Here is a 14,466-nt window from a genome sequence, read left to right on the forward strand (position 1 = left end):
TGGGAGAAAACATTATGGAAGTGTCTCAAGGGTCGAGTTAAGGACAGCGGGATTGCTCACCAATTATCGTCCTATGTCAAAAAGACTCAGAATAGGTAGATTAATATAATTTATTGCCTATTAGTAGTGTACTAGAATAGTGAAAAACTAAAAGCATACTAAAAACATCTTCCATCCCACCCACCCTCTTCTATATCCGCCCCTCAAGCAGCACAGAAGAATAGGAAATGGCGGTTGTGCTCGGTCCATAATGCTTTGTCTCCACCACTCCTCCATGGTCACCCTCTTCCCCTGCTCCAGGATGGGGCCCCTCCCAAGGGATGCCATTGTTCCCGAAGTGATCATATATGGGCTTCCCACACACAGCAGCTCTTCAACAACTGCTCCAATATGGGTCTGTACTATGGGGTCCATCCCCCAGGAGCAGACTGCTCCAGCATGGGTCCCCACGGGCGGCAGCTCCCGACAGATCCCCTGCTCCTGCATGGGGGTCTTCTCCACAGTCTGCAGACCCAGCCTGGAGTATAATCCTGCAGGGGCTCTCCATGGGCCGCACACTCCTCCAGGCCACATCCACCTGCTCCACCAGAGGGTCCTCCATGGGCTGTATCGTGGAGATCTGCTCTGCCGTGGGACCCATTGGCTGTATGGGGACAGCCTGCTCCACCATGGGCCTCTCCACAGGCTGTGTGGGAACTTCTGCTCCAGTGCCTGGCAAACCTCTTCCCCATCATTCTTCACTGACCTGGGTTGCTTCTCACTCCTCTCTCTCCCAGCTGCTGGTGCACAGCAGAATTTTCCCTTTCTTAAATATGCTCTCACAGAGGTGCAACCGACATCACTCATTGGCTTGGCTCTGGCCAGCAGCAGGTCCCTTTTGAACTGGTTCTTATCTCACATGGGGCAGCTTCTGGAGTCTTCTCACAGAAGCCACCCCTGCAGCTCTTCTGCTACCAAATCCTTGCCACATAAAGCCAAGACAGTTATTTAAATCATAATCTCACCCAGTTTTGTTTTTCTCACCATAGCTAAAGGAACTCAATATTCTACCCTGAGTAAAGGAGGCTACAACAAGAGCAAAGAAGAGAAATTGCTGATATAGAGCGTGTTAGGAACACAAGTCAGAGTGCATCAAAACAGGGTGAGTACATAAATGGGTGATGTTAAAAGGGCAACATAAGCAAAGGAAAGACAGGGCACTTATAGAGTCCTTTCTATATTTCTACTATATAAATATTGCATATATAGTTGTAGCTGTCTAACCTTGGATAGCAGCCAACGTGCACCCAACCACTCTCTCTCTGTCCTCAGCAAGATGACAAAAAAAATGGGAAATCCCAAGGGTCAAGATAAGGAGAAGGAGTTCAGTTAGCAATCACCATCACAGGCAAATCAGACTCAACATGGTTAAAGTTAATTTATTTCATTGCAAAGTAAAAATGTACACTTTCCCAGTCCTTCCCCCCTCTCCCCCAACTTTTCCCCTCATCCCTTCATCCCAAACTCAATTACACTCCTTCATCCATGACTCTTCGATCTCCCTCCACCCCTGTCTCACAGGCCTGGGAGTTTGCAGTCACCCTATCACAGATCCACTTGGATGCTCCTTCCTCCTCAGACTTCTCCCCTGCTCTACTGCAGGCTCCCTTAAAGCTGCTGCTTCCCTTTGGACACATTCACCAGCAAAGTCATGGTCCCCTCCAGGGTTTGTGCTGCAGAAGAATCTGTTCTATGGTACCTACAGCACCTCCTCTTGACCTTCTTGCTCATCCTCTAGCTTTTCCTACTACTACTCTTACATCTCACCTTTTGCAGGGCAGTTTCTCATAGCACCTCAGCATCTAAACGCAATACAATTGTATAGAACCATATGTATTCTTACATATAAACACTTGCTCAGCTTAAGGAAATGGACAGCCAATCAGTTAGACACCTGAGATGGGATTTCCTGCCCTGGCCCATCCCAGCTGCAGGCAGCCGATGCGCAGTATAGTCCTGCCCTTCACCCACGGCCTTTTCCCCACCCCAGCAGGTGGTCTGCCCAGCGCTGCCATCTGGTGGCTTGGTAGAGCCACAGGCTGGAGGCACAGCTCTGCAGAGCAGCAGCAGTGGCAGCAGTTGCACCTGTTGCGGTGCTCGGCATTTCACCGGCCAAGTGGTGTCAGCAGGTGCTCTGCTGCACATCAAGTGTAGTCCAATGGAACTGAAATTGTAAATTCAAGGAGAAGGAGAGGGTCTAGCCATCAGTTTTTTGGAGTGCAATATGGATTGTTCCTGTTCTTGGCAGAGAAGATGAGAGAACAAGTGACCTGCATATAGTGGCTGTGTTTCTGTGGTTTAAACTCTTGTGGGGCTGCTACAGATACACATATACAGTGTACAGTTACACATATAATACTGAAGATTCAGGGCCAAACTTGTGTGAGCTTCCACAGCTTCAAAGAGTGTATAGCGACCTAACAACAGGGCTTAAAGACCCAGAATCTGCAAGGCGTATTCCAGTGGCACATTCTCTAAAAAAAAATCTCCAAAGCTGCCAGAGCAGCAGGCTATGGAGAAGAGAATGCTTTGCCCATGTCCAGTGTGTCCACCTATGCAGAATATACATAGTCAGAATGGGATGTCAGGAAAAGCAACCTTGGACTGAACAGCATCTTTACTTTGTGGTTGGGTGTCTTGGTGATGAGTGGATAGCAACACAGCACCATCAACCCTGAATCCGATCAATATAAATAAATAATCTGCTACTTAGCGTGTGTTTAAAAGTGTACCACCAACCCAAATCCTCCATATTTAAAGGGTTTTCTTGTAGTCTCACTGCCATATTATTGTGAGAGCAATGTTTTTATTTTATTGTAAGAAGAGATTAATTCTTGCCAACGCTACTGCTGGATCAATAGCGAAGGTAACCTAAATCACAAACTCACACAGTTTTGTTTTTCCTGCCATAGCTAATGGAACTCAATATTCTACAGTGAGGAGAGGATGGAAGGCTACAACAAGAACGAAGGAGAGAATTTATTTATTTAGAATATGTTAGGAACATGATTCACAGTACATCATATTAGGGTGGCTACATAATGGTGTAATGGTAAATAGGTAACCAAAAAAAAAAAGCAAAGGAAAGAGAAGACATAGGTCATACGCTAATTATGGGAAACTGGTGTTTGTTTTTTTTTTTTGTTGTTTTGTTTTGTTTTTTTTCCTTTCATAAGCAAAGCCATACAAATGTTTCATACTATTTCAGCACAGGTAAAAGATTGACTTATTCAATCTGTACATTCCTTATTATGGTTAAACATAATAATATTTAGATTAACATTATCGCATATGTTACAATGTTTAATTTAAATATGCTATTATGTCTCATTGACTTGTTGGTTTAAGGTGCAATTTATCAAATTCTACAGTAAATATGTTCTTCTTAATTGTTGCTCTTTGGCACGCTTCTGGTTTATTTAAATAAAAAAGTGTAGGCCTGACTCAAGTATAGTACACTGCCACGAACAGCAGAATCTGCAGGGTTTTTTGTTAACATACACAATTTTAGGTTTCCTATAATCTTACTTACAAACAACTGTATATGAATTTCAGTTTACAAGTAAAATGGCTAATGAATGGCAAAATCCAAGGGAAAAAAATTGTTACAGCAATTCCTCCCTGGGGAGAGTGATTTTGCACCATGAAAACCTTGTATAAAATGTTTTAGACAATGAAGATTTCTTATTAGGAAATTCTTGTTGCTTCTTATCCTACAGCAAGCCAACAGAATCCAGGACTTTCCGGGTCCAGAAAGGCTTCATGAGATACAATGTAGCTGTAATATATGTTGGCACTCTAGTGGTGTCACAGCTACAAACTTTCATGCTTACACAGCCAGTCTGTGTAAAGAGCTTAGTGAGGGTGGCTTCTGTCTATAAAGAGGTATGCCTCCTACTCTTCATACAATACCTGTTTTTGTTCAAAGGAGGAAAGTTTTAGAGTTTGCATTATGTGTTGCTTTATAGCCTGTTTTCATCTTCCTGACCTCTGGCTACTTATGGGCTGATTAATATTTGGTTAGAGTCAAAGGTGGACAACAGTAAACTAACATTTCTCCTTCTGATGTCAACGGACCAGGACGCCACTGAATTGGACCAAAACTGGTGAAGTTTCACTTTATCAAAACTCTTCAAATGCCAGAAGCCAAAATCCACAGCAATGTGTTTCACACCGGAAGGCTCATGTCAGCAGCTGGCATTCACAGGGAACACAAGGGGAAGTCTAGCTATGTAAACAATGACAGCTCTTCCATGCCCAACTATTTCACAATTAAAGAAAAATGAAACCCCATTCAAACTAGAATACTTACTACAAGGCCTTGTTCTGTTCCTTTCTGACTCAGTTTGCCCTTGAGGTGATCTCTCAGCTGCAGAAAGGAGTATTTTGGCACATGATTAAGTTACAGTAGGTTTCTGGTACAGTGCAATGTGTTTAGAAGGCAAAGATTTTAAAAGAGATTTTGTGGAGGTGTTTTGTAATGCAGGTGAGATGTGGAATGCTGTGCTACTCCTGAGAAAAACACGTTTGGCTGTTCCAGCTATTGATCCCCATATATGAGCATGCTGATTCCAAAGAGGCAATTCATAGCCTCACCAAGTGTGTATATTCTTAAAAAAAAAAAAATAAATTACAACTGTCTTTTTCTTCAACATATCAGAAAGGACCAAAAGTGGTGAGTTCAAATTGTTGACAGAGGTGATCGAAAGGGGGCAGAACCAGTGAAGAGAATCAGTCTGTGCAGTAAATCAAATATATGTGAAATGCAATTCATTTTCAGTTACCCTTTAAACTTTTTAAGATTGCATATGGCCATGTCCTTTAGTGCTCCTGTTTCACCTGAAAGCTACTTACTGGCTTTAGAACTGAGATGTCTGCGTGAAGGATATGGTGTCAGACTTATCCACAGCAAAGCCTCCATTGACATATGATTTCTTGGTCTCTGTTTCATCATTATCAAGTGTTGTTGTTTCCAAGGCAAAAGGGTTGACTATGTTGACTTCAGAATTGACATCCATCTGCTCCAGCTCCTTTTTAGAGAGCTTCTCCACTATTCCTGTACCAAAGGCATCTCCCAAGACATTAACCATTGTTCTGAATCGATCCCTATGGAACAAAAATGTCAGAGAAATCATTCAATATGTTACCCAGAGAATCCTTTTAGTAAACAAAAGCGACGTTAGCAAATAGTGAGCTCATGTTTTTTTCCCAGTGTGGATTCTAGGCCATTCTGGCCTTACAGGAAAAAGCGTGGGAGGACAAGGGATCAAAGGGGAGAATTTTCCCCACGTGAATTTGAACAAACCTGGTTTGACTTCCCAAATGAATGCCTTTGTACAGAATGAGTGAAGCTATAAGTCACATAACTGGTCTGTTAACAGCAGTAATCAAACTGCTGTGCAGAGACTTTAAGAAGTCTTATGGGGAACACTTCTCAGGCCCTGGAGTATGCTACACAGCTGGCTCTCTTTGCGATGAGACCACTCTTGGAGGAATGGAAGGAGAGACTGTGGGGCACAGCAGAAGTGTTTGCCTTTTGCCTTTTTGACATTTATTTCCTCAACTAGAGAAGTGCCTAGCCCAGTATTTTGGCCTAAACTCTTGTTAAAGAATTGATGTACAAAGTTGTGTTGTCACATTAAGAAACATGATGCTTCTGTGCTGCCAATCTTTCTCCCAAGAGAAATGTGACCTGAAGGCCTTAAAAATATGCCACTGCTTGGCAGAAAAGCAGGAATACTATGCAAAACGTGAAAACTGGCATGGGAGACTTCAAAAACAATAATGAAGTGAATCAGTTCCCAAACATACTCTTCTACAACAGCTGCTGAACTCTAGCATGAAAAGGTGGCTATGGATTCTCCATGTGGGAGGGAAATAACTGGTAGGAAGAGGGAAGGATGTAGTAAATGTCCAGTAGGATCAGTAGGATGAGTGAGTTGCACTGAAAACTCATTTTTCTTAATAATCATATTCTACTTCTTTATTAAAAACATGGAAAATCTCCTCAAGCCTACATAAAAAAAAAACTTGATGAGTTCAGAATTAACTAGAAGATTGTTAATAAGCCCCTACTAGCAGGTTGCAAAATAATACATTTTAGGCAGTAAGTACGAAAGGCAAAAATGTTAATAATCTACGTGTCATCGTGATGTGCATTCCATCTGCTGAAGTGCAAAAGGCACTGCTAATGATCCCTTGTTCATGAAATTAATTTTCTTTACATCGCAAGACACCTTCATCTGAAACATATGTCAATTAGAATCAAAGACAGTTCTCTGTTTCATGGTGGAACAGGTACCTTCTATGTATTATTATTGTGCCTAAGAATCACCTAAATTGTGGACTGAAGAAAAGATAGAAAGGCCCTGCAGAAGGAACTGGACAGGTTGGGTCTATGGGCTGAGGCCAATGAGATGCGGTTCAACATGGCTAGGTGCCGGCTCCAGCACTTTGGTCACAACAACCCCATGCAGTGCTACAGGCTTGGGGCAGAGTGGCTCAAAAGCTGTGCAGAGAAAAAGGATCTGAGGGTGCTGGTCGATGCTCGCCTGAACATGAGCCAGCAGTGCGCCTAGGTGGCCAAGAAGACCAACGGCATCCTGGCTTGTATCAGGAATAGTGCAGCCAGCAGGACCAGGGAGGTGATTGTCCCCCTGTACTCAGCTCTGGTGAGGCCACACCTTGAGTACTATGTTCAGTTTTGGGCCCCTCAAGAAGGACATCAAGGCCCTGAAACATGTCTAGAGAAGGGCTAAAAAGCTGGTGAAGGGTCTGGAACACAAGTCCCATGAGGAATTGCTGAGATAACTTTTTTTTGTTTGTTTGTTTTATTTTGTTTTGTTTTGTTTTTAAGTCTGGAGAAGAGGAGGCTCAGGGGAGACCTTCTTGCTCTCTACAGCTACCTGAAAGGAAGGTGTGGGGAGCTGGAGGTCGGCCTCTTCTCACAGATAAGTAGAGATAGGATTAGAGGGAATGGCCTCAAGTTGCACCAGGGGAGGTTGAGGTTGGAAATTAGGAGAAATTTCTTGTCAGATAGAGTAGTTAGGCACTGGAACAGGTTGCCCAGGGAAATGGTGGAGCCACCATCCCTGGGGGTGTTTAAGGAAAGGTTGGGTGTGGTACTTGGAGACATGCTTTAGTGGGTGATATTGGTGGTAGGGGAATAGTTGGACCAGATGATCTTGGAGGTCTTTTCCAACCTTAATGATTTTATGATTCTATGATAGGGTCCATTAAATTATGATTACCATAGTTAAGTATGGAATGACTGTTCTCTTTCTGTCTCATTCTCATGAAGGAGTTAGAGGACATCAAGTAAAAGGATTATGAGATGGGTTTAAAAAAAAAAAGTTTTTTGTCCAACACGTTGTTAGGTTGTGGAATTCTTTTTCACAGGACATCTGGATACTAGAAGTTGATATGGGTTCCAAAAGAAACGAGGCAAATTCACATCAGAAGAAATCTGTTGAGCACTGTTAAAACAAAAAACACTTCTAACATGGGAACTTTTTGAGTTGCCACTTCCTGAAGGCTACGAAAACACTTTGGGAAAAGTAACTATATACATTTGTTTTGTTCTTACATTCTTCTTTAGATACCTGCTCTGAGACAGTGATTTGTACAGATCTTCACCATCCTTAACAAAACTAAATGAGCACTGGTAAAAGAGCTGGAGAAAACAAAATGATTGTGGAGCACAGTAAACAAACCTATTAGACACTGTTGCAGACAGTTGATGGGGGAAATGTACACTGTTTGGTGCTGGTTCTTTTTGGAGGAATGATGTTTATACTGAAATGTAATTGATTCTTGGATCCATTTAATAGGCTTGGTTTTCTGGAGATCAGTTTCTCTACAGCTTGAAAAAATGAGTTATATAATCAAATAAATTAAGTGTATCTGTGAAATACATAGGTTGCTGCCAAGAAATCCTTCAAGAAAATCATTGAAAAAGGTGGGCTAGGAAAAGGAATGAACTTACTTTGAGGGTAAATATACGCCTAAGAAAATGAAATGCAGAGTCTATGAAATGATTAGTATCTGTGGATTGGTACCAACAAAATATCACCCATGATGAGTTAATGCCGGTGATCAAGACCTCAGTCTAAGCATGATAGCTTGGACACTTTAGGAGGCTGTATTATAAACTAAAGTTATACTCCTTAACTTGGGAATCTTGCTATTCTTTCCCAGCGAATCATGGGACAAAACTGAACACCTATTCCTTCTTGAACTCCAGAATACATGATGTCATTCTTTGGGGTTGTTGCAGAAGTTGCTTAGAAATGTCTTATTTGAACAGAAGACTTGTGGTTAAATGCTTCTCTCCAGAAAGAGATGCTTAATGGGACTGAGAGGTTTTTATGTGCTCTGAGGTGAAGCGGTTGGGATCAGAGATAAGCAGTGCTTTCTGAGTTTGCACGTGTGCTTGCTGGTCATGGGGCTGTATCCTTAAGAAACTGTCTCAGTGAAAAGCAGCCCAAGCAAACTGATGTTGGCAGAATGTACCCTTGTAGAGCCTGTCATGTGTGTGCATATAGAATCAAGGTCCAACTTTGCTTAGTTTATGTGCTCCACTCCATCTTCACCAGTGTATAGCATTTATGTGCTTTGTTAGAATCAGCTGAGATGATTCTGCTTGTGGCTGCATTTGATTTTTGTGAATGGTGTATCTATTTAGTAAAATATGGTAGCAGTTGAGAAACTGCAGAGGTGCTCCTTAGTACTGTGAAACATGCTTTTCCTGAGTGTTACACTAATGATTTAACAATGTTGTGCCCACTGGCTGAACAGCATCTCTGGATGTGAGGTTATTAACTTCCATCCCACACTGTAGGACTTCTCACAGAATTATAGCCATGGCTACATCCAATTCTATATTGAACAAGGCTGGCTACAAAAAGAATCTTTGTCCAATTCCTGCAGCATTCCTACATGATTTTGTTCTTCTTTCACAGGCCCATGTTACTAAAAAGCTTATGTAAGAATTAAAAGTAATAATAAATAAATAAATATCAAGTGCCTTAAACTTACAGAAGCCAGTCAACTGCAATGATCAGAGTAACATCTTCGGCTGGCAGGCCAACAGCGCTCAGTACAATCACCATGGTGACAAGTCCAGCTTGGGGGACACCAGCAGCTCCAATGCTGGCTGCTGTAGCTGTGACACTAAATCCCAAATAAAGACAGAAAAATGCATTTAGGATAAGTGCTGCTCACAAAAGCTCTATTTTCTGGCACAAATAGGCATATTTCACTGCAAGGAAGAAATCCAAACGTTCCAGTTTTCCTGTTGAGTAGTATCTACTCAGCATGTGCGGAAAAGTCAATTGGACAAGTTTGAATCAGTGCCATTACAGTTCCTAACACTTGGAGCAGAGTCCATTGCTCCTTGAGCAAGCGAACAGCTGTTAGGATTACAATGCAGAATAAATAGATAAATGCATGTCCAACGTACAACTTAAATCATAGGAAGATGCTGAGTTGGGTTTGCAAGTGCTTACTGTGAGATAATGATGGCAATTTCCCAATATACCTTAGCCGAGCCCACCTTCTCACCTGATTGCATAGGCTCTGGAACAAGAAATGAGAATTATTCTGTTTTCTCCTGTGCTGTGAATGATAGCTTTAACTTTCCCATGAGGTATTCGAAGTAAAATCATTCATTAAGAAAAACACCAACTAAATGTGTGTCTTGGCTTTAGTCTTACCTAATGGTAACTATTTGGCCAATATCCAGTTCCAAGTCATTCAGTTGTGCAATAAATACAGCTGCTACTGCTTCATAGAGAGCTGTGCCATCCATGTTGATGGTAGCTCCAACTGGAAGTACAAACCTGGTAATTCTTTTATCAATGAAGTTCTTTTCTTCTGCACAGCGGAAGGTGACAGGCAAAGTGGCTGAACTGGCACACAGATAAACACAGAAAGTAAGCACAGGTAATATGCCATTTCCTTTATCTTTCCTTTTCCTTACAGCCTGATTTGCAGACAGGAAGGCTGCAGTATGAAAGTGAAGAGTTGGGTTTTAAAGCAAAACTATCTTTGCTCTTTCTTCAAATTATAGGAAGAAATAACAAAGTCTTGGTTATCCTCAAAAATACACATTAAAATCTTCATAATGTATGTAACACTGAAACAGCCTAAATTCTAGCAAGGCCGTAAGTAATTAACTGAATGGCAAAAAAATATTTCCTGAATTTGTATTAGGAAGACCAGACTCTACTTTGGTAAAAGGACAGCACAGCTTCACTACAATCTATACTGCCCTTTTGGGTACTGCAGAAATAATGACAAAAGTAATATTTCAACCTCCAGGGTATTTACAATTGTCCAGGTGAAATCAGATATGTAACAAAGTGACAATAAAATCAGAGCACAAACAATGCAATTACTACTAAGAACATTACAGAAAATAAATGTTTCTTTTGTTTACCTGGAAGAAATCATGAGGGCTGTCAGAAGTGCCTGAGCCATCCCCATGGCAAAACGAAAAGGATTTTTCCTTACTATTATTAAGTAGATCAGTGGCAGAATTACAGTGGAATGGATTGCAAGCCTGCAAAAGAAAATGGAATAGTTAAATTGATGGACAGATTTCATTGCCTTGTTTCAATGATAAGATGGTCATAAATACATCTAATTCTGTCCTCAAATACAATTGTGAAACTCTCAGAGACTTTAGTTACACCTATCTTTAATATTTAGAGAGCAATATCCTATTTAAAAATCCACATTTATTTTGTGGAAAATTGTGTAAGCCGAGGTCTACAATTCAGACGTCTACAATTCAAACGTGGTTATTTTACATTGATTCTATATATTAAACTGAGATATTTCAAATGCAATATATGTAACCTTACATATATCTTTCATGTTGTAAGGTGCTGAAATACTGTGTTTTGAAACTATCACTTTTTAAAATTTAGTGTGTAGACATGCAATGATGAAATTGTCCTCCTGACTTTACACATTGCTCAGGTGTATTTGCTTGGATATTTGGGTGTGTTTCAGGGACATAGTCATCCGTCGAACATTGTGCATTAATCCTGAATGCATATGCTGTAGAGTTTTGCGGACATTAAGATTATAGGCAAACAGCCTGCTATGAGTATATTTGAAATGAAATATATGTGAATAGTCTGTGAAGTATTTCCTGTGTTCCAAGGTCACAAGCCATCATGGCAACATCAGCTTTTTTTGAAAAGAAATTAAAACGGCATGGAAACACAAAACCCAGAAGTGTTGCATATATGACCGTGGTATTTTTATTCTGTCCTCACAAGATATTCTTGCAAATGTTACTGTGCTGTAACAGTGCTTTATAATTTAGAGTAGTTGATAAAGATGACAATAAATCATGGTGCCATTTGTTCCGCCAAAAACAGGCAATTAAGAGCAAGAGCCATAGTACGGAAATTTACAAAACCACTGAAAAGGCCCTGACATCTAGCTACTTGTTTCCTTGGAAAAATGATCTTGTTAAAGACAATGGGCATTAAGTTTTCACTCTTTATGTGAAAAATGATTTATTTATCGGAATGTAAAAGAAAGCACACAACATGTATCAATAAAAATCTGTAAAGAACTCTAGAAAGAAACATAATAATTTATAAAATGGTGCTTGAGAACAAACTGAATTATGCAGAACATGTAGAAAAAATACATAAACTTAGATATTGTTGGGTGTCTTAACAAAAATGTTGATGCGAGTAAACTTTTCAAGTAATGTCTACATCTACAAACATAATGACTTCCAAATAAAGTTATTTTGAAAATTTTAGATCTGCACTTTGCAGCATAAACATGGCATTATCCAAAATTACATTTGTGCATATCTATTTTGTTACTACTGATTTTCATGAGACAAATTAGAAGCAATATTTATTTGCATGTATTAAACACAACACATAACAAGCAGCAATTTTTATTTCTCAAAATAGCATTCTTTAAGCATTCAGAAATGTAACTGTCTTGCTGCTTTCAGAAGAGACAAAGGCAAAGACAAAGCCAGACTGCTTGCTGCAGCTTCCTTTCTCCCTTAGGCTGAGAGTTCTCTGGCAATCATATTATGCCTCCTATTTTGATTTTTCTCCTCTGTGACTGCTAACATATCCTAATCCTGACACTGCTGCTCTAAAAAGGGATGGGATGAAGACATTTTCTGGGCAACCAGAGCAGAGGCATTAGGGGAAGATTATTGCCTTGTGTTGACCTAAATAGAGGCTGAGATATGTCGCAGACAATGGTGGGAAAGAGTTGGTAGGGTTGAGGATGTGAAAGGTCATGAATAAGAAAGTTGGGAAGAAAGTGAGGTATATAATGAGTTGGAGAGGGAAGAAAAGGGAAAGGAAGAGGAGGATAAGACATACAAGCTCTCGTGATCTTGCACACTTTTCTTGCTAGTGAAAACAAGAAGTATGTTTGAGACAACCTGTAACTCTTAGGACCAACCTTAAAGGAAGGATGATAGAGAAATGGCTACAAAAGATGTACATGAACAGAAAACACCACAAACACAAGGCAAATAACGATGAAAGCTAAAAATATGGTGGGAACAGAATCCAAAACAAAGAAAAAGCACAACTCCTCCAGTTTGAAGAGCAATGGGAAAAAGGGCATTCCTGAAGGCCAGAAAATATAGAATCATAGAATGGCTTGGATTGGAGGGACCTTAAAGATTGTATAATTCCAACACCCCTGCCATGGCTGGGGACACTTCACACTAAAATAGGTTGCTTGAAGCTCCATCCAACCTGGCCCTAACACTTCCAGGGATGGGGCATCCAAAACTTCTCTGGGCAACCTGTTCCAGTGCCCCACCACCCTCATAGTAAAGGATGTCCTCCTTATATCTAATCTAAACCTAACCTCTTTTAGTTTAAAGCCGATACTCCTTGTCCTCTCACTACACTCCCTGACAAAGAGTCCCTCTCCAGCTTTCCAGTAGGCCCCCTTTAGGTATGGGAAGGCTGCTATAAGGTTTCCCTGGAGCCTTCTCTTCTCCAGGCTGAACAACCCCAACTCCTTCAGCCAGTCTTCATAGAAAAGGTGCTCCAGCCTCTTGACCATGTTTGTGGCTCCATCCTCTCAACTCCTTCTAATACATCCATGTCCTCCCTGTGCTGGGAGCCCCAAAGCTGAATACAGTATTCCACCTGGGGTCTCAGGAGGACAGAGAAAAGGGGCAGAATCACCTCCCTCAACCTGCTGGCCACGCTGCTTTTGATGCAGCCCAGCATATGGTTGGCTTTCTGGGCTGCAAGCGCACACTGATGGCTCACGTCAAGCTTCTTGTCAACCAGCACCCCCAGATCATTCTCATCAGAGCTGTTCTTAATCCATTCTCCCCCCAGCCTGTATTTGTATTTGGGATTGCCCTGACCCAGACGCGGAACCTTCCACTTGGCCTTGTTGAACCTCATGAGGTCCACACAGGCCTACCTCTTAGGCTTGTCCAGGTCCCTCTGGATGGCATCTCTTCCCTCCAGTGTGTTGACTGCACAACACAGCTTGGTGTCATTGGCAAACTTGCTGTGGGTGCACTCGATCCCGCTGTCCATGTCACTGACAAAGATGTTAAATAGTGCCAGTCCCAGTACTGACCCCTGAGGAACACCACTCATCACTGATCTCCACCTGGACATTGAGCCATTGACCACAACTTTTTGTGTGCAATCATCCAGCCAATGCCCTACCCACCAAGTGGTCCATCTGTCAAATCCATGTCTCTCCAATTTAGAGAGAAGGATATCATGGGGGACAGTGTCAAATGCTTTGCGCAAGTCCAAGTAGATGATGTCAGTTGCCCTTCCCCTATCCACCAATACTGAAACCCCATCACAGAAGGCCACCAGCTTTGTCAGGCACGATCTGCCCTTAGTTAAGCCATGCTGGCTGTAACCAATCACATCCTTATTTTCCATGTGTCTTAGCATAGTTTCCAGGAGGATCTGCTCCATGATCTTGTTGGGCACAGAGGTGAGACTGACTGGCCTGTAGTTTTGCAGGTCCTCCTTTTATCCCTTTTTGAAAATGGGACTGCCACGACTTCTCATATATGATGGGGAGAGGCTTAGCAGCTGCATCTGCCAGTTCCTTCTGGACCTGTGGATGTATCTCATCAGGTCCCATGGACTTGTACACCTTATGGTTCCTTAGATTGTCTTAAACCAGATCTTCTCCAACACTGGTGGTTCATCATTCTTCCTGTCTCTGCCTTTGCCTTCTGGGGCCCACACCTTGTCCCTGGAGCTCTTGTCAGTGAAGACTGAGGCAAAATATTCATTAAGTAGCTTAGCCTTCTCCATATCCTGGGTGACCAGGTCTCCTGTTTCCTCCTGGAGAAGGCCCACAATTTCCCTCATCTTCCTTTTATCACCACTTCATCTATAGAACCCTTTCTTATTGATGTCCCTAGCCAAA

General features: G+C 41.7%; 1 protein-coding gene across 3 annotated transcripts in view; it reads right to left on the minus strand.

Annotated features, from left to right (window-relative positions):
- Window positions 1-3,006: 3,006 nt before the first annotated feature.
- SLC1A1 (solute carrier family 1 member 1) overlaps window positions 3,007-14,466 on the minus strand; it is a 60,552-nt gene continuing 49,092 nt past the window's right edge. For 2 of the 3 annotated variants that reach the window (XM_083819246.1, XM_083819247.1), the window contains 4 exons: window positions 10,478-10,600; window positions 9,753-9,947; window positions 9,076-9,210; window positions 3,007-5,145 (listed from right to left, as the gene is read on the minus strand). In XM_083819246.1, the coding sequence (XP_083675372.1) occupies window positions 4,899-5,145; window positions 9,076-9,210; window positions 9,753-9,947; window positions 10,478-10,600 (700 nt within the window). In that variant the 3' untranslated portion in view covers window positions 3,007-4,898. The remainder of the gene's footprint in view (window positions 5,146-9,075; window positions 9,211-9,752; window positions 9,948-10,477; window positions 10,601-14,466) is intronic. The other variant, XM_083819248.1, reaches the window with a different exon arrangement.

This window comes from Anser anser (assembly GCF_964211835.1).
Source record: "Anser anser genome assembly, chromosome: Z".
Taxonomy (NCBI): Eukaryota; Metazoa; Chordata; class Aves; order Anseriformes; family Anatidae; genus Anser; species Anser anser.